The sequence below is a fragment of the Triturus cristatus genome, chromosome 6 (assembly GCF_964204655.1).
Source record: "Triturus cristatus chromosome 6, aTriCri1.1, whole genome shotgun sequence".
Classification (NCBI taxonomy): Eukaryota; Metazoa; Chordata; class Amphibia; order Caudata; family Salamandridae; genus Triturus; species Triturus cristatus.
This window is the reverse complement of record NC_140589.1, coordinates 1211451514-1211471658: the sequence shown is the minus strand read 5'-3', so window position 1 is coordinate 1211471658 and position 20145 is coordinate 1211451514. Positions and strand designations below refer to the sequence as shown.

Genomic DNA, 20145 nt, shown 5'->3' with positions numbered 1-20145 from the left:
TGTTACAATTGAAAAAACTGAAAGATTTGCTGAACTCAGGAAAATCTGCCTGCAGCAAGCCATAAAGACCTTGAGAAGCAGAGGGACTTAACACACAGATCTTTGCCTCAATAAGAAAACGTTTTTTTAATTTTTTTTTGTTTTTTAAAAGACTGGAACACTATTTGCGTCAACCACCGTTTGTAGGAAGCTGGCTCTGAAAATACTATAACAAAGTAAGGTATAGTGTGCACTGAGTCCAGTGGATCCCCAAAGGTAGGCAGAGGTGAAAGTAGATCATACCTTACTCTCGATTTGTGGTAGTGTGGGAGAGCAGTAAGGCTTTATCAGAGGGTAGTGTTAAGCATTTATTGTACACGCTCAGTCAAGAAATGTCACACTCTCAAAGACTGAACTCAGACCAATTTGTTTGTATAAAAGTATTTTTCGTTTGCTTTTATTTCTAGCACCAATCCAGGCCTGGTGCAGTTAAGTGAAATAATACTTTGCAAGAATAATGCAGGTGAAATGCAGTAGAATGCAATTGGTTAGTTTACATGTAAGTCAACAATGAACATTACTTTTCAGTTACTATTGTAATTGCTGTATTACAGTTACTATTGGGATTACTATTTTAGTTACTTTTCAGATTACTTTTCTTACTCAGTGTGGTATAACTAGATACCACACTGGGACATTTCCTGGATAAAGGCAAGTAATGCAATTTGTTATGACAACACACTTGCATGCTTTGTCATAGAATTCCAACTCCACATGGTTTCAAGGTAACTACTTTGTCTTGGGAGTTGGGCTTCTAGGGTTAGAACAAGGGTTTCCCCAGGGCCAAGGATGCACTCTCAAAGCTCCCTCATTGGCACTAAGGGGGCCTGGTGCAGAGTGCCGAGGCCCAATGTTATTCAACGGAGGATAGTGGGCCTCCGGTTGGTGGCTGCTCCCGAGCAGGCCACAAGGTTGTGGGAGCAAATCTTCTGGACTAAAGCTCAGGGCAAAAGGGGGGTTCAATTAGGCACCCAAGGTGCACCCACAGCGGCACTAGGGCAGCCGGGTGCAGGGTGCTGTTTGGTTGTCGGGTACCATGTCACTTTCAAGGGGGATTCTGCAGGATCATACACGAAGACCTTCCCGAGGCGACCACCGGTTAGAGAGGTAAGTTGGGATGCCGGGACACCATCTGTTGGGCCACCCAAGGCTGTGGGGCGTTGGGTGCAGGAGTGTCTTTTGGCATCAGATTCTTCTTACCGGCTCCAGATGCGGGGATCCTCCAGAAAGGGGTTGCAGGTGTCGCCGGGAGACTTGAGGCAGGTCAGGGGTCACCAGATCCCAGGCTAGGATCGCTGGGGAAACCTCCTTGTGGTGATGGGCCACTCAAACTTGGGTGGTGGGCGTCGGGTGCAGACTTGCGGATTTGGATGGTGCCAGAGTCTGTTGGTGAGCACGGGAGACTTGGGGAAGGCAGGACAGGTCCTCCGAGGTTCTGAGGGGCTGCTGGACACACCAGGATTTCGCTGAAGCAGGTTGTGGTCGGGACAGGCTGGTAGGGATGGGACCGAGTCAGCTGGTGTCCTACTATTCTTTCAGCACAGCTCTTCGGTCCTTCTTGTTTCTTCTGGTCTGAGGAGGCAAGGTTCAGGGTTGCCCCTAAATACTAAATTTAGGGGCGGTTCCGGTAGGTAAAGGTTGGGACCAATGGGTCGAGTGGGCATACGCCTCACTCTGGTTGGCTGGCCCCTCCCCCCCATCTTCAAGATTGTGAGAACTGAGAGTTGTGTTTCATCTCACATCCCCCACCTGAGGGGTGGGGTTGGAAAAGGTGGGCCCACCTCTCCTCCTAACTTGGTTTTCCCGCCGATTCTCCCGCCCAAAGTGGAGGTCAGAACAACAGGGGCAAGTTCCTGGCAGCAGCAAATGGCTGGGGCAGCTTACAAAGGCAGCAAGCCTTTGAAGCTTCACTTCAGTGGACCCAGCCCATCCTGGGGTAGGTGGCTTGGCACCTCGACCCAGGATGTGCTTAGTTTCAGGACCCCAAGAGCAGCAGGCTCTCGACCCAGGGGTCCAGAAACATGTCTGGTGGTGGCAGCTGGCGAGCAGCCACTCAGCCAGGACACTAGAGTTAGGTCATTTTTCAGGGGGCATTCCTAAGATGCCATCTGAGTGCAAATTGTTATTAAATCCCAAACCGGCATCAGTGTGGGTTTAATGTGCTGAGAAGTTTGATACCAAACTTTCCAGTTTACAGTAAAGCCATTATGGGGCTGTGGCGTGTGTAATGACAAACTCCCAGACCATATATTTGTTATGGTTTAACTGCACTTACAATGTCTAAGAATGGATTTAAGACTGTAGGGATACAGGGCTCATGCGCCTGTACCCTCACCACTGGTATAGTGCACCCAGCTAGAGGGGTGGCTTACCTATGCCAGGGCAGTGGTTGGTAGGCATGGCACACAGGGATGTGTGCCATATCGACTCTTCACGTTGCTCTGCACCAAAGGAGGGGGGGGGGGGGAGGAGGGAGAGGGAGAGAGAGAGGGGGAGAGAGGGGGAGAGAGGGGGAGAGAGGGGGAGAGAGGGGGAGAGAGGGGGAGAGAGGGGGAGAGAGGGGGAGAGAGGGGGAGAGAGGGGGAGAGAGGGGGAGAGAGGGGGAGAGAGGGGGAGAGAGGGGGAGAGAGGGGGAGAGAGGGAGAGAGAGGGAGAGAGAGGGGGAGAGAGGGAGAGAGAATATATGTATGTATGTATGTATGTATGTATGTATGTATGCATGCACAGGGCCTCTAAAGATGGCAAAAAAGTGCTGCAGCCCTTAGAGGCCTTCCCTGGTCACAGTTTCCTAGGTACTAATGGTAAAAAGAACTATTGATGGACAGAATGCAGAACAATGTCATAAATTCACCCCAGTACAGAGATCTGGGCCTAAATCCATCGTTTTTGTGCTCACCATGCCATTCCAGTTTGGACCCAGCCATCTGCAAATCAGTCTTGACCCTGCGCCCAATGGGAACAGTCCAGTCTAAACTACCAGGCCAGGTCCTCCCTGGACTGGAAACAAGCATCCTAGGACCGGTTTCGGGGTTTCACCCCTCTTCAGCTAACTGGGGGTGAGTGAGTCCTTGCATTGTTCAACACTCCGTCCATCATCCCCTTTGATTTTGCTTGGTACCAATGGTACCTTTTACAAGGAACTTGCATGTGGCAATGTGAGTTGTCAATTGTGTTTTGCAACAGTACAATTTTGGGAAATGACAGACTCTGGGTACCTGGTTGGCAGGAACCCAGGGCACACTCAGTCAAAGTGCATCAACAGTAGGCAAAAAGTAGGGGGGCTTTACTATGCAAAAAGGGGCACTTTCCTACAATGTTAAAAACTGGTTTTCTGAAGATGGCGACCGAGACGGCAGCGTAGACTCCCGGCTCCGTGAACCTCCGCATCCCGCACGGATATCCTGCATGAGATCCTCAGCCTGCGCGATGCGATCGTGTTTGTGAATGAGAGTGGCAACCGATCGTGTGACTCCGAGGTTTCTGGCTGCGGTACCGCCTGAGAAAAGTGCATTTTAAATTTGCGGCCCGTGCAGCCCTGGAGCCTGGACCTCGAGTGGACGCCTTGGCCGAGTGGCAGTTCAACAACAGCGGCCTGTGGTGACTGGGTGGAGTCGGTCCACCGGAGCGGTGCCAACCTCGGCCTACATTTCGCCGTGGCCGTTCCTGCCGCTAAGCGAAGCGGACCGAGTGCCTGCCCGGGGGTGCAACTCTCAGATTCCCCGGTGATAGCCCCTGCCCTTGGCGGCGAGCTGTCCGGACGCCGCCCGTAACTCGCCCTGATTCTTGCAGGCAGCTCCCGGATTTTCGCGGGAACTGGTCCGTGGTGGGGACGACTGTTGCCCTTGCCCACGCAACGGATACATTTTTGCCTGCCCTCGGACCCTGTTTCCAGCGCCGTGGGCCTCGAGGCGCTTGTTCCTGGGTCCCGGCCCCCATACGGGTCGGGCCTACCCGACGGCCATTTTGTTGCGATGAAGCCTACCATCCTGTCCACTGGGTCACAGCAGGATTGGGAGTGTGTGACTTTTGGGAGTGTGGCGGAGCGATCGCAGAGAGCTATGCTCGGGTACGGCGACCTCCTCGAGGCCCTCGGTGCCCTTCATTCCTCCCTGGTTCATGGCGTCGGGGTCTTGGGGAGTAAGCTCGATGGTGTGGCATCAGCGTTGGGACAGTGGCGGCCTTCCTGTCCTCAGGTACACAGGGACTTCCCACACTGCACACCGGAGGACAAAGTCGCGGCCACCCCTGAGATTGGTGCACAGCTGGACACTCCGGACAGTATGCTACAGTGTGATCGGCTGGCTGTGGGTCTGATCTGTTCCGGAGGTATTGGACCTGAGCGGGAGGTGGTGGCCTGGTTCCGTGCACGGCCTCCGGTGACCCAGGGACAATTCAAGCAACAGTTGTCTACTTTGGCTGCTTCCGCCTTCCTGGACCCTGTGTGCAGTGCAGACTCTGGGGCAGCACTGGGAAGGCCGTCCTTCCATGATGTGGACTGTGTTGGTACTCAGAGACTTCCACCCCACCTGTGTGTGTCGCTTCCCGGTCGTTTTTGGACACTCCTTTACCTTGGAACATCGGACATGGCGCTGGGTCGAGGGGTAGGCATGGGCAGAATTGCAAAGAGTGGTCAAGGATAAGGCTGATCCTTCAGGGGTGGTCATCTAGTAGACGGGCGGGCTCAGGGGTTGCGTGCTCTCATGGTATAGCTATTAGCATAATCGGTGCATAATGCTCCCCATCTTTCTTTGATATGGTCGATTTTGTGCTGTTCACTGTTTGCTTTGGGGAAAACTTACCGTGCGGGAGGGGGAAGCCGGGGGTATGTTTTGAAGGCCCTCCTCCAGTTTATTAATACTTTCTCTACCCCCCCGTCTGGTGGGGTTCTTTTCTTACTCCTTTTTTCCCTGTTTCTTCTATATTTCGGGTCTGGTTCCGGGGCGACAGGCACACTGCTGGGGGGAGGGGCCGTACTCATCTGCAGAGGTGCAGGGTGGGGGGTTGGGGGAAGGGGTTCTTTAGTTTTCATCTCCTTTTTCCATGGCCTCCTTTTTCTTCTCTGATTCTTCTTGTTTTTTCTTTTCTGGGATCAGCGTGGTACACCTCCTTTGTTGTGAATCGTCGCCTTTTCATGTGTGCCACAATTTCCGGGGTGTTCCCTGGGCTTTCGGGCAGGGGACTGCAGGCGCAACTGCTCATGATATTCTTCCCCATCCTGAATTTCCTGTGTCTGCGCCATTGATCCAATAGATTGCTGATTATTGCTTATGTCATTATTCTGCCTGCCTCTTATCGCTGTTGGGAAATTGTTCGGCACCTGATCCTTCTGTCTTTTTCATTATAAAATGAAAACCCTTTTTATCCTGGTGTCCTACCTGCGCTGTTCACTGGCCAGACTATATTAGCATGAAGATTCTGCACCCCGAGGTGCTGCCTGTGTTCACACTTGATCTTTGTTGCTCTGATTGCTTAGCGGCCGGCCCCGGGGGGTTGTAGGCCCATACTTGTTATTGATTGAAATGTCAATAAAGGTTTTTCAAAAAAAAAGAAAAAGAAAAAAAAAAACTGGTTTTCTGGTTGGCTAGGGTTTGCACCTAAGCCAGGCTGAATCCGCCACTCTAGTCAGTATAAGGGGATTACACATCTAAAATAACCCCTTGCTAAACCCCTTGGTAGCTAGGCATGAGCAGTCAGGCTTATTCCAGAGGCAGTGAGTAAAGCATTAGCACATCCAGCTTTATAAAAATATATAATATTTATCTGTGTAAAAAAATACCAAAACGATAAAAATCCAACCTACAGTGATCAAAATAAGAATAAAGCAAACATAGACTTTATACACAGTTCCTTGAAGTCGATAGCTCTGTCCAGGGCTAGCACGAAGTCGTGAACAAACAAATCCAACAGTTTTGGATAGTCGTGGCATTGCGGGGCCGGCTACGGTGTTGGGGAGACCCGTAAAACAGTACCTATGGAGATGGAGATGTCGGAACTTGCAGTGAGCTCCAGAGGAGCGGTGTTGGTTCCGAAAGTCGGTGAAGTAGTCGTCGGGCCCTGTTGCAGGTTGAACTCTTTGAGTTTGATGTCAGGAGTGCCAGCATCAGGGCTGCGGAGTGAAGAGGAGTGGTACGACGTGCGTTGCCCTCTGGTCGCTGTGCAGGCAGCGGCTCGGTGACGGTCGTCCAGCAGCATTGGTGAGACCAGGGCTGCGGTGTGAAGCGGGGCGGTGCTCGTTGCAGTGCTGACCGGACACGGTGCAGGCAGCGATGTCGTTGCTGAAGCGCGGTCGTCGGTAGACCCATAGGCTGCGGTGCGAGACAGGGCAATGCAGTGTGTACAGGGCCCACAGGTCGCAGTGCAGGCAGCGGCATCAGTTGATGATCAGGAGTCAGTTCAGTTCAGATACTTTATAATGTCATAAAAGTAAACAATTCAAACAATCATATAGTGCAATTACAAATAAAAATACAGGGTATCATCTATCATCTCATGGTGAATTACTAAACAGTTTAAAACAGAATTTCAAAGATAAAAACAATGCATTTCTAATCATAAAATATACAAGATATAAGCGAGTTCTATGGGAAATTATGCACAATACCTATGACATGATACATAAAGTGCTTAATGCATAGTGCAAATGTCGCATACAGATTAAAGTGCAAACATATCAAACAGTACAATCATAGGATATACTGAGTGCAAAGCGTCAAGCAAAGGCAGGACCAAGGAGAGTACTATGTGCAATGTGCCGAGCATACAAAAGTACAAAACTAACATTACAATATAACCTTTAAAAATCTAGACAGTCAGATAGCGGAAGTCTATTTCTCATCTTTTTAGAACGTGTGGCTGAGACCAGAAAGCTGGCAATGTTAAAAATATCCCATGGTGTACTTAGTAACTGCAGGTAAAGTAATGCTGGTCTAACCTGCATGAAGCCCTTCCCTTTCAAAATTGGAATTAAATACTTATTCCGCATAGTGGAATAAAAGGGACAAAACATCATAAAATGAAGGGTATTCTGGGTAGAAAAATTATCACATTTGCAGGGTATTGAAGACTCTGGGTTACTCCACTCCTGGAAATCGCCTAGTAGGAATGCAAGTAGATTAAAACGAAACCTAGTTAAAAGCCAACGATGGTATGGGATATTAACTAATATCAAGTAGGGTTCGATACAGAGGTTAGTTTTTGTTAGGAAGTGAGCCCTTACAAGTGGTTTCTGCAGCTCTGTAACCTCCCGTTCTGCAGACAATATCTTTTTGAAATTGTTTTTTACCCATATAACATCCTCCTTCCGTATCTTTTCGGGGGATTCAAATAACTCAGGCCGTCTCAGCTTAGTTAGCCCGCTTTTAACATAGGTCAACCACTTAATTTTATTATAGAGTTGTCCAAACGTACACAGTCACTTAGGATTTTATGGTTCAATGTTAGTTCAGAATTTAACCACACTTTGAGCCAGCAAAGCAACGGAGCTAGGCTCAAAGTGTCTGAAATGTAACCAATTCCAAGTTCTTGGTGTATAGAAAAGACTGGTGTTGATTGTGGAACTGATAAAAGACTGCGTAAAAATTTATTTTCGGCTATTTGGATGCTTGGTTGATCCTTATAGCCCCAGATCGAGGAACCGTAAGTTGCAATTGCGACACACTTGGCGCTACATATTTTCAATATGCTCTTAATTGGTCTTGCCCCCAAGCGTTTGGCAAACCCCATAAGTCCTATAGCAGAACGTGTGACAGAATTCTTTTTAATTTTCTGCTGCGGGATCCAAGAAAACTTCTCATCGAAGACTACCCCTAAGTAAGTAAAAGAGGAGACCGAGGTCACCTCTTGGCCATTACAAAAAAAGGGGTGAGGTTTTCTTGTTTTACCACCAATTGACAAGATGTGAGACTTACTGTTATTCACAACTAGGTCCAACGATTTCATAAGGGCCCCAAACGCATCCAGAAGCCGCTGTAAAGCAACTGCAGTGGGGGCAATAAGAACCGCGTCATCCGCGTATAGGAGAACCGGGATGGAATAGTCTCCTACACGCGGAATATCCGGGGTTGCTGATAAGAGTGATCTGTCTAGGTCATTAATATAGAGGGTAAAAAGAACTGGTGCCAAAATACACCCTTGCCGAACACCACGGGCAGATCTAAAAGAACTTGTACATTTACCATCCCGTGAAATTCTGACCGAGGCGAAAAGATCCTGGTGAAGATCGGACAAGAAGTGCACCAGGGGAGGATCAAGACCTTTTTCTAACAGAATGGTCCACAGCTTAGACCTGTTGACCAGGTCAAAAGCTGAGGATAAGTCCATGAAAGCCAGTCTAATACAGCCTTCCTTCGCCACAGTATATTTGTTGATTAATAATGACAGGTTAAGGCACTGATCAATGGTACTTCTGTTTTTTCTAAAGCCATATTGTAGGTCTGAAATAATGTTCTTATCAACCGCCCAGTCAGAGATTTTCATTAAAATTACTTTGCCTAAAATCTTCACGGAAGAATCGATCCGGGATATAGGTCTGTAGCACCGCGGGTCCCCTCTCTGGCCTTTCTTAAAAATTGGAATAATTGTAGAACAGGACCATGATACTGGGAACCCTAGGGAGCCAGAGACGTTAAAAACTTTGGCCAGGATCTTCGCCCAAAATTTAGGGTTTGATTTAAATACATCAGCCGGGACTAAATCAGGGCCAGGAGCCTTGTCACTGATAGTTTCTCTTATAGCTTTCTTCACATCTGTTTCGCAGAACACAAGTGTAGTTCGTGGCTCAACAAATGGGACGCTAGGGCAGAGATCCAAATTCTCAGCAGAGGCATATATTGCCTCAAAATGAGACAACCATTGAGCCTCAGTGATGTGGCAGTCCTGAGTTTCATTATCCAAACCGGAGAAAAAAGGAGTATTGATAATCCCCCAAAATTTTGAGCTATCCCTGATGACGTCTACTGATAGCAACGCATGCCACGCCTCAGCCTTAATCTCGGATTTCCGCTTATAAGTTGCCAACTTATACTGTTTGCGCAGGACCGCTATCAGGGATCTATCTCGAGGTTTTGTTTTCAGCGCTTCGTTTAATAGGCGATGGGCGAGAGAGCAATTGCTGTCAAACCACTTAGGGCCATGTGCCGGTCTCGAGATATGTTTGACTGTGAGATCACTGGCAATTTGTTTACAAATACCCTCGAAAGCTCTAAATATTTCATCTTTTGAACTCAATGGGTTATCGCAGATTGAAAAGTGCCCCTCGCATTTCGTGCGAAGTTCGTTAAAAAAGATATCCGGGATTACCTTAGGCCACCTAAGCCGTCTCCCTTGGTCACAGGTGGATACGAAACAAGGCGCAGTTTGGGTCTTGTCACTAGATCGTGAGCTGCAACATATATTGAGTTCCAGAAGGACAGGGTTATGGTCGCTAAAGGGCGATTCTCTTGCATTGTAAAAAACAACTTTATCCAATAGCCCTGGAGACAAAAAAATGTAATCAATAATGGTATCTTTAGTATAGGATTTAAAAGTCGGGCACCGCTCAAGCTTATTAGCGAAGCCCGGTTCAAAAAGGTCAGCATCAGACAGGAGGGACTCTAAGGCCTCCCCCTCCCCAGTGTGTTCAAAATGGGGCGATGAGGCATAATTATGGCCAAGATCATCGGCAATGAGGCAATTTTGTTGGCAAAGATGAATATTAAAATCGCCCACGAGTACGACATAGAACGCAGTAGTTTGCGAAGCCCTATATTTTTCTAAAAACAAGTTCAAATTAATCAAGTGTTGATGCCTAAAATTAACTTCCCCAGAATTATAAAAGTTCACCAAAAGTATCTTAGGTTGAGAGGTAGAGCAGATTTCAATTGCCAAGCAGTTGAAAGAATCTACATGAATCCTATTTATAGGTCCCTGTAGATTTAAAGATAAAAGTAACAAAAGCCCACCTTTTGCTCTACCGGCTACAGTGGCTTGAGCCGGGAGAAAAAAGGAACTGAAACCATCCACCCAGAAATTCTCCTCCTTATCCCAAGATTCCTGGATGGCGATTATATCAAAAGATTTTAAAAACGCTAGCCACTCAGGATTATCTCTTTTACTTCTTAGGCCCGCAATGTTCCAGCTAACAGCTCTACAAATTGGGGCATTTACCACGCCAATGTCTATTTCCAAATTAGTTGGACAAAGGCTAACAAATGGGCAGTTGTTACTCTCCATGCCTAATCCCTCCAAATCATTGGGAACAGAAGGAGGCAAAATAACATCTAGATCCATATTGATTGTGCAGGGTGTAACAGATAGGCAATTATTATTCTCGAGGCCTAGACCCTCCACATCATTGGAAACAAAGAGAGGCAGTATGGTGTCAGATTCAAAGAGTCAATCATTTGAGTCCAACATGTTTAAGGGAGAAAATCTATTAGTCAGTGGTAAGCCCACCTCCTCACCCCCTGACTGGGCAATTATAGTATTAGAGGAAAGAGAACCAACTCCTCCCGATCTATTTCTATGCCAATACTGGGGTGGATAAAACTTAATATTAGCATGTGGCCTGCTAGAGGCCACCCCCAGATTTGGGGGAGGGTTGAAATAGCCCAATGGTACAGCCCTTATACCTTCTGAATTAAGGGCAGAAGTATCCCAAAACAACCTGCTATGTCAGGTTTGTTAAAATTTACAATTATGCAATCCCCTACAATATTTTTAGGCTGGTTGCCCACCCACGACAATCGTCTAGCCAGAATAATGTGGTCTGAAATATCATGCGGGCCCGTACAATAGTGATTACACCAATTTCTTGTTTTACGTAACAAACCATCTGTAGATTCCTGAACGGTGTGGTCAAAGGAGGGAACCCCGACAAGGACCGCAACAAGAGGGGTAGCTTCAGGGGGGAGATCAATCCTGTTACAGTTGTTAGAGATAGAACTATTGTATGACACAGGGCTCTCCCTTGGTACAGCACCCAAACCTCTAGGTTGCATAGGAACGGCACCATGAGGGGCTATGGCTACATTTTGCCTTATAATAGGGGAAGGGACCATCCTACCCTCCAAATTCACAAGACCACCCGGCCCCAATGAATTCGACGGGACACATGTTTGAATAGACCCTCTGGTAACTGGTCCAGTCACTATTGGTGTCGCATCGCTAATGTTAGTAAACGGCGGACAGAGATTGTCTTTTAAACGGGAATCCAAAATAGAGTGTAAATGATCACACTTTTTTTTCGGGTCAGCGACACAGCAGTTCATAGTGCCAATAATATCCTTTGCAATGGAGGACAGCATGGATTCAAATCTTGTGCTAAAAATATCCTCAATAAGGAGCCGTAGGGACTGCTGGATAGAAACATCAATTCCTGGGAAAGTACTAATTGGACCAGCCTTAGGGCCTTTGCCACGCTTTACTGGTTTTTTCTTTTGTGACCGTTTTACATCAGACGGCCCAACCCTAGGGACCCCTGGACACAAGGGGCTGTGGTGTCTCTGTGGGCTAGTCTGGTCACCCAGGTTGGCCATAACAGGTACTGGAACATCCTGAGGTAAATCTGGGGCAATGATCACTACCTCGGGTTCCAAAGGGGATAGGAGCCGCTTCCGGATCCGCCAGCCCGACTCTGGGCACAACATCTGTGTCCAATCCTAGTTCTTTTTCGGCATTAGCGATTTCTTTATTCAAGGCACCCACCGCAGAGGTCAAATAGGAGATAATAGAGGGGGATTGTCTAGGTATTTTCGTTTTTATACCCCCTTTATCAGCGTCCCCCATGAGCTTACGCTTACCCATCTTGAGGCGTTAGAGGGGGGGCCCAGTCCAGTCTTCGACGGGCTTTGACGGGCGCGGACGGGCATCAGTGAAGCAGCGGTGCCCACTGTGGTGCCTTCAGGTCACAGAGTCAGTAGCGGCGTCGTTGACGGCGTCAGGTTACCTTTTCTCCTCTGTGGCAGCTGAACCATCTAGTTCAGAAGCCGGTATCGAGAAGATGTTGATGTCTTTGATTTCCCTGAGACTTCCAACAGGAGGCAAGCTCTACATCAAGCCCTTGAAGATACTTAGGATACAGAAAGCACAGTCCAGTCCTTTCCCTGCCCAAGACCGAAAAAGTAACTGCAGGCCAACCCAGCAAAAGCACAAAGCAAAGTGGTAGTCACTCCTCACAGCTCTTCCAGCTCTTCTTCCTGGCAGGTTTCTTAATCCCGCAGTAATCTAAAGTTCTAAGGTCAGGAACCCAATATTTATACCACATTTTCCTTTAAAGTTGGTACAAACAAAGTTCCTCTGGAACACATAAAACAGTTCAGACTGGCTCAGGCAAGGTTCACCACAGAAGGTGAGAGGCAGCCACAGTCCATTCAGGTGCAAGCGACAACTACTCCCACTGCTATAAATGCAGCCAGGTCTAATCAGCCTGGCTATAAGTCGACCAGCAAAGGCAGCACACATCTCAAACTCCCCTTAGGTCAGTCCACAGTGAATGCACATCCCCTGCTCCTGTCAATCCAAACCCAGACAGGGAATACACAATAGGTAGAGGCACACAGGACGGCTAGATAAGAAAATACCTAAAAGTGGTATTTTCAAACACAGAATATAAAAATTATCTTTACTTATAAAAGATGTTTTTCTAAATCCAGGCATACCAAACTCCATTTTTCTATCAGCTCCCACTGGCAAGCTACCTTGGTAAAGTGTTATCAAGCAGCTCCCATGTTAACCTAGGGGAGAGATGGCCTTTCAACAGTGAAAACGAAACACACAGTATTTCACTATTAGGACAGGCAAAAATACACCACTACATGTCCTATCTTTTAAATACACTGCACCTGGCCCATCGGGCTACCTTGGGCCTACCTTAGGGGTGACTTAGATGTAAGAAAAGGGAAGGGCCTGGCAAGCACTTGCCAGGTTGACATAGCAGTTAAAAACTGCACACAGACACTGCAGTGGCAAGTCTGAGACTTCTTTGAAAAGCTACTTGTGTGGGTAGCACAATCTGGCCCACCAGTAGCATTTGATTTACAGGCCCTGAACACACACAGTACTAGCGACTTAGCAGTAAATCAAATAAGCCAATTGTGGAGACACCAATCCATAAACACAACATACATGGAGAGCATGTGCACTTTAGCACTGACTAACAGTAGTAAAGTGCCCAGAGTCCTAGAATAAACAAAAACAGGGAGTCAAAAAGCAAAACATTTGGGCATGAACCTGCTGAAAAAGCCAATTCTAACAACCATCAACACAAATCCCAAAGAATGTGTTTGATATGCCACCTTTGAGCAGGTAGGCACATGGGCAGTCAAAATGTGTGACGAGATCATTAACCGTGGTCAAATTCAATAAATTGAAAATCAAGCCTTCATTTCTTTGCAATATAGAAAGTCATTAAGGTATGTAAATAAAGACTTGAAATGGCAACCAGCTCGTTAGCATAGAAAGAGAGATGTACTGCATACAGGAAAGTAATAATTAGAGAGTTGATAAAATAGGTTTATGAGACTCTGGAGAAGGAAGATAGTGCATGGCAAATCTAAATACTGCAAATATCATTTATTAGCTTCTGCAAAGGATCATAATTGTGTGGTTTAGAACACAAGTCCCCAAAGAAAAATACATTTTTGTACATATATCTCTCAATACATGCAAGGTGTGCCTGGTCAATGAAGTGTGCAGTAACTGGGTAATACCCCTGGTACATTTTGCCCAACGTACCAGTCAGATTCCAGTTTTCCTTCTGCTCCGTCTTAAAAGAAACCAGAAAAACATAAGGTCCATCCTGCCACGTTCTGGCAACAACACCGAGCTGTGAAGATACAAATTTAAAAACTGTGAGAAAACAGGCATAAAATGAACATTCAAATATGTCACTTCATTTGCATATGCTGTGTGAAGTGCTAATGGCTATACCAGTAATGGGCTTAGTTTATTTCACAAACTTGTGGTTGAAATCTCTTAATCCCTGGTCATTCTCTGAAAGCCCTACAGCCCACACTGTACTCTGTACCAAGAAGTGAAGAATGTGTGGCTTTAGGGGACCACAATATTTATAACTTCATAAAATATATTAATTCAGCCCCAATCAGAAGAGGAAAGAGGATCCAACAAACAAAATTTACCAATTAAAAATTGGCAGTTAAGAAAAAAAGGATCCATGTCTAAGGCGACAATCACGAGCCTGGCAAACACAAAGTTGGAAAATTAAGGTGGAAGAATTTACTGTTTTAGAGATGGACTACTTTGAAGGGTTGTCAAATAACGGATTCATAAAAGTGACTGAGATGCGCACAAAAACACTGGCAGTCTGTCTTTCGTCTAAGATAGCCCTTCTCAGGAGATGAATAGAAAAGATAAACAATGCAAACCTGCACCAAATCGAACATCCTATGCACGCAGGAAGCGAGAAGGTGAGCATCTAAAAGTTTTCTAATGGCAGCAAGTGATTGAAATTGTGCAACTCAAGACTAAAATATTATTTGTCCGTCAGTTTTTAAGTGACCAAAAGGGATATTACTATAGGTGGAAACGCCACCTTTTGATAGACTTTTAGGCTTACTGTATGGCGAAAAAGTTTGTGATCAAGGCCAAAATACACACAATTCTGATCCTGGGGTCATGTGAAACTCAGAGGGCTAGATTTTGCTCCTCTGTTAATCAGACAAGAGTAAATTATCACCTTTGATTATATGGGTTTGCCCTTTTACCATCGAGGGGTTCTCAGCGTGAAAAGATTATAAGGTGTCATACATTGGTCAGAATGGTGGAACTTCGAAATGTAACTGCTTTGTCTATAAACTTACCCAATTCCACAGAAACTGTTCTAAATTAGGAGCTGGGCTTACCCGTATTAGTAGTCACCTCAAAGCTGGCAATCAACGCACTTAAGTGCAGTTTTCTTTTGCCATTGTAAAAAAAAAAGCCTAATACTATGTAACTGGAGCACTGCCCATTTAGATAGTGTTCAATGAGATGTTAAGTTAACCCACACAAGGATTTACCTGGTTTAGTATATCGTACATTTATATGTGAATGACTTTCCAGAAAACAGAAGAGATTGTCACAGATATCACCAGTTAGTAGTTGTGATTTACAAGAGCTTCGCAGAAAGGGGTTTTGATCCTGAAGAAAGCCCCTTGACCTGATTCAGGGCATTTTTAAGCAGACTGAAACATACAGACTACCAAGCTGGGTCCAACTATTCCCCTGCATTTTCCCTTTTTAGGTCGAGCCTAGCGCGGCGCTCACGCGCTCCTCTGCTCGACTTTATGTAAGGCTTTAGAAATCTCACTCAACGAACAAGTTACTTACCTTCGGTAACGAAGTCTGGACCCAAAACGTGCGCTCTCCTTTTATTTGGACCGCACAAAGCAGTTCCGGGTGGACGACCAACTTTTCGTTGGATACGTGGGTGCTAAGAAGGGGAAAGCGGTGCACAAACGGACCATCTCTCGGTGGGTCGTTTTGTACATCAAAATTTGTTACTCTTTGGCAAAAATGGACCCTCCTGTTGGGCTGCGCGCCCATTCTACTCGGGCCACGGCGGCTACTACTGCTTTGGGACGAGGTGTCCCTTTGCAGGACATCTGTCAGGCGGCAACGTGGGCTTCGCTACACACGTTTGCCAGGCATTATTGCCTTGACAGCCAAGTCCGGAGGGATGGCTTCTTTGGCCGTTCTGTCCTCCATCGATCTTGGTTCGCAGACCCACCACCGGGGATGGTATTGCTTGGGTATATATTCTAAGGTGAGGAATCTAACTAACGTGTTTCTTTCAGATGAACAAGTTACTTACCTTCGGTAACGATGTATCTGTAAGAAACATTAGTTAGTTAGATTCCTCACCGACCCACCCATCCTCCCCGTTCTGCGAACTGACATCTAGGGTTAAGGTTATCCTTTTCAGGCCCCTAGATTTTATTTTTGGCACAGTGTCGGTCTTTGCATGGCTCTGCGTTCCTGGCGCGGAAAGCTATGTACAAGAACTGACGTCAGCGCGCGAGGGCGGCGTCTAAGTACTCCGACGTCATTCCGGCACACGACGACGGACGCGGAGCCGCAGACGACGCCTAGCGACACGCAAGGGGTATTGCTGACGAAAAATCTTCCGGATCCAGTCTGACGCCTGGGGATATTCTAAGGTGAGGAATCTAACTAACGTGTTTCTTTCAGATACGCTCGCACACGCTCATTTGTGTGCTTTTGGTTTTGTCCCAGGCTATTGGCCTTTGCGTGCGTCTTTTAACAAAGACAGCACGCAATTGGGCAAAGGCGGGCGCATGTCCCACCTTTGCTCCGCCCACGGCCTATTGCGTGCGGTAACGCGCACAGGCCACATCTGTTTTGAATTATCGTGCCCAGACACGGGTGCGATAATTGAAGACAGATCGCTCGCTGTGGTGCGTGCGCACCACTCGCAGGCTTGTTGCTTGTTACATTTATCTTGTAAATACAATCAGGATTATGCATTATCTGGCTGTTTTCTTTGTTCACATCCCTTACAATTTCTATGAATGACTGTTGCCGTCTATTGATTAATTGATGGTGCTCTGCTATCAGTGAGGTCCGTCAATCTAATGTGCAAATGTGCATTTCTGTCCACTGTATTAAATCCTTAGCCAGTTTTCCAACTATCCTTGTGTTTTTCGAGTGCAGGTCATGTGCTATAGCCCTCTAATAAGATCTTTTTTCCTTCTTTCGTAGGCGAGCATAGTTCTCGACTGTTGAAAGATACTTTTTTTTTTTACACTTCAGACTGGGGTGCTAACGTTACACTTAACCCAGATAGGGAGGGAGGCGCCTTCTGGGAGTCCTGATTACAAGGCAAATTAATTTCTGCACGTTCCCAGGTGGGGATGGGTAGGTCGCCGAGCACTGCAAGGACCATGGAATTAGCTTTTAAATCCTATTTAGTAAATTTGTGAGTTCTATTCCTTAATTGCACTACGTTTGTGATATTCTACAATTACGATTGTCTAAGGCTTTCCCGTGCACCCTGCATCTCAGTACCCCTTCCCCTTGTATTCCCTCTTTCTGATACTGCCCCAGTGTGCCTGTTCCAAACTCTATGCTCTCGGCCCCTGTTTCAGTAATCCATTCCTCTCCCCTCTGACACTCTCCTCATATTCTCTGCCCTTGTACCAATGAAATTGTTGCTATGCCAGTGCCTCTCTCTCTGACTGGGCCCTCAGTCACTCCCACATCGGTGGCGCCTACGACGCCTTAGAGTCTCACAGAGGGAAGCTCCCTGATGCGGTGGGGGGCATGGATCGAAAATGATGGAAGAAACCACTGCATTCCACCCTGATCTGCCTGTGGGACCGGCTCCTGCTCCAAGAGTATAAAACAAGCATTGGCATAGCCAATAGGTCTCGCCTTTGGGACCTTATAAGTATTTAGTTATGCAGCAGGTCCCCCCAAGGCGAGACCTATTGGCTATGCCAATCCTTGTTTTTAACCTCACCACCAGTGAAAGGAAAAAAAACATTTTTCAACTAGTAGGGGCTTTTTTTCTTTTATGCATTCATTTCAATTTCTGGCTGGATACCTTACTTCCACATTCAAAGGACGTAGGGTCAGAAAGTACTCCCCTGATAAGGATTGCATCCCACATTGGTTAAACATCCAATGCGAGGAGGAGCTTTATGATGAAGCATGCCATCTATTAGGCAGTCGCGGCTGCTAACAGACGGGAGCAGGGGAAATCATTTCTTTTTTTTTTTTAAACACTTACCTGGGCTGGCCAGCCGTTGTCTCTCCTCAGTCCTCGCCTTTCTGACTCGGACGGCAGCAGGAAGCAGCAGAAAGCACCAGGGACCCAGGCTCCCCTAAGCCAATCACAACACTGCAGTGTTGTGATTGGTCTGAGTGCCGTGGTTCGCCGCTAAGAGAGGGACTGGGAGGCTTTGTATGTTTCTCACCAGGCTGTGTTATGCAGCCTGGTGTGGAACATGCAAAGTGTGTATGACTGTTTGGCCGGCCCCACAGGGCCGCCTAAGCAGTAATGTGCACTTAAGGAGTGCAAACCAGTCCCTCCCTGCTCTGGCCAGCCCCGCCCGAGAGCCACCGGCTTCAATAAGAAAAATATAATGACAACATGGCGGGCAACGCTCCTCCGCCGTAGCAGAGGAGCCACCGCTGCTATCAGTAAAGGCCTTCAATCCTAATCAATAAAAGTTCACGTTCAAGTGACGTTCCGCTCAACACCTCCCACGGACATGGGGGTTAGGACTATAGCTATATTACTCAACACTAAAGGTCCACCTTGCCCCAGCATACTTGTTGTTTATGGCCTTGCTCACAAGCAGAACATTACAGGAGAGATCTTCCCATCCTGCCACTTAGGATTCAGGAGAAATGGGGAGAAAGGATGTTTGACCCACTTACGCACTGGGAATGGGAAAAGATACATAGGGGAGTGCAGACAATATCTTCAAATATCTGATACAAATTGATGGAGTACATGCACAGACTATACCTCACCCCAAGAGGGTCATTTGGTCACAAATGCAAAAACGTATACCAAAAAGGTATACTCAATGGAATGCCACTTGGTTTTATAAGGGAAATAGGTTTGCTAAGGACAAGTGTTTTACAAGAGCTTTGAGACAAGGTTGTGCATTACCCGTCCTTTAATGTGTTTATTAAACAGTTGGTGACTGGGAGCGACATTTTTGGGCACATGCGTGAGGATTTCTGCAGGACTCCAACTTACTGGGGGGAAGCAATTAGTTTGCATTCCAGATTTTTTATTGAGGAACTGCTTTAGGAAATGTGGTATAAAGATCATGATTTTACGACAAAGGATATTTGGTTAGGAAATAAAAGGGATCTTTTAACGTCAATCACACCTTGAGGTACAGGGAAAACTATGGGGCCGATTACAGCATCGTAATGTGCCGGTCGAATTCCTTTCTATGTGCCTCATTACAACAGAGGCAGTCGGAAAGGAATCTGACCGGTCAATCAGACTGGCTTCTGACACACTCAGAGAGCCCGTCCGCCAGTCGGAATGCTGTCAGAAATCCTAAGGGTGGCTCTTTCCACCCGAGGGATTACGATGCTGGATTTTGACAGCCTTTCTGTGCTGGCCTTTCTGACACAAAGGCTGTCGGAACTAGACTTTGTGGGTCCCAAGCAAGACCCCCATGGGTGCACGGCCTCTGGTTGGAGGCTGAGGGGGCACCTACGGTGCCCCCCTATTGATCCCTGCACCCCATGGCGGGCACCTGCAGGGATGAACGGCACCTCCTATTTTAGAATGGGAGCATGTATTCGGGCCGGAATACATGCTCCCATAGTAAAGTATAGGAATGCGACCGAACAGTGTTCGGTCGCATCCTAATTAGTCGGTCGGGAGCCCCGACAGGGTGTCGGTCGGTCCCATACCGAGACTATGTCGGGCGGAGGAAACTCTGCCCGACATTATAATAGGGCCCTATGCGTCTACCATAAGCCACAAGAGGTGAAAGCTACTGCCCATTTTTAGAAAATATGATTTTGCAACACTAGCATTTCAGTTGTGTTGAGACCCATCAAGAGGTTTACATATATGCTGAATTATGTATTCAGGTCAGAACTTTAGTTAAGGGTGTTAGTCAGTTGAGTATCCAGTAGAAAAGAAGCCTGGAGACAAGAGCTGAGGTTGGCTGTGAGCAAGATACAATGACACTGAAGGGACAGAAAGAAGACCATTAATGACAGCAGCTTCCAAACAGTACTTATCCTTGATAATGTGCATGTTTAGTAAAAAGGACGACTGGAACCAATGACTTTCTGCAAAGGAGTTAAATGCGACACCATATAGAAAAACATGGTCATCTAGTGTTTTAGATGAGACAAAAAAGCCTAAAAACTTTTTTGTGGGTGAGCTACGGAAACAACTTGTTCAGATATTTCTGACTGCTCATTTAACTTGGTCAGATAACAAACAAAGTAAATGAAGATAGAACGTCTCTCAAGGTGTTCCTGCAAATGGGTGTTGGGCAAGATGAAGTATTTAAAAAAGTTGAAGCTTCCCTTAAAGACGGTGACCCAGGCGTTTTTAAGTGCAGTAATCACCTCGGCTGCATACGTCCGTATGCTCATGTAAGCACTACTGGGTGCTACATCAAG

At 46.8% G+C, this 20145-nt stretch overlaps 1 protein-coding gene across 2 annotated transcripts in view; it reads right to left on the bottom strand.

Moving 5' to 3' along the window:
- Positions 1-20145, bottom strand: part of TMEM87B (transmembrane protein 87B) — a 388295-nt gene that overhangs the window by 231207 nt on the left and 136943 nt on the right. For both annotated transcript variants that reach the window (XM_085612119.1, XM_085612120.1), the window contains one exon: positions 13750-13840. In XM_085612119.1, coding sequence (XP_085468245.1) covers positions 13750-13840 — 91 coding nt within the window. The remainder of the gene's footprint in view (positions 1-13749; positions 13841-20145) is intronic.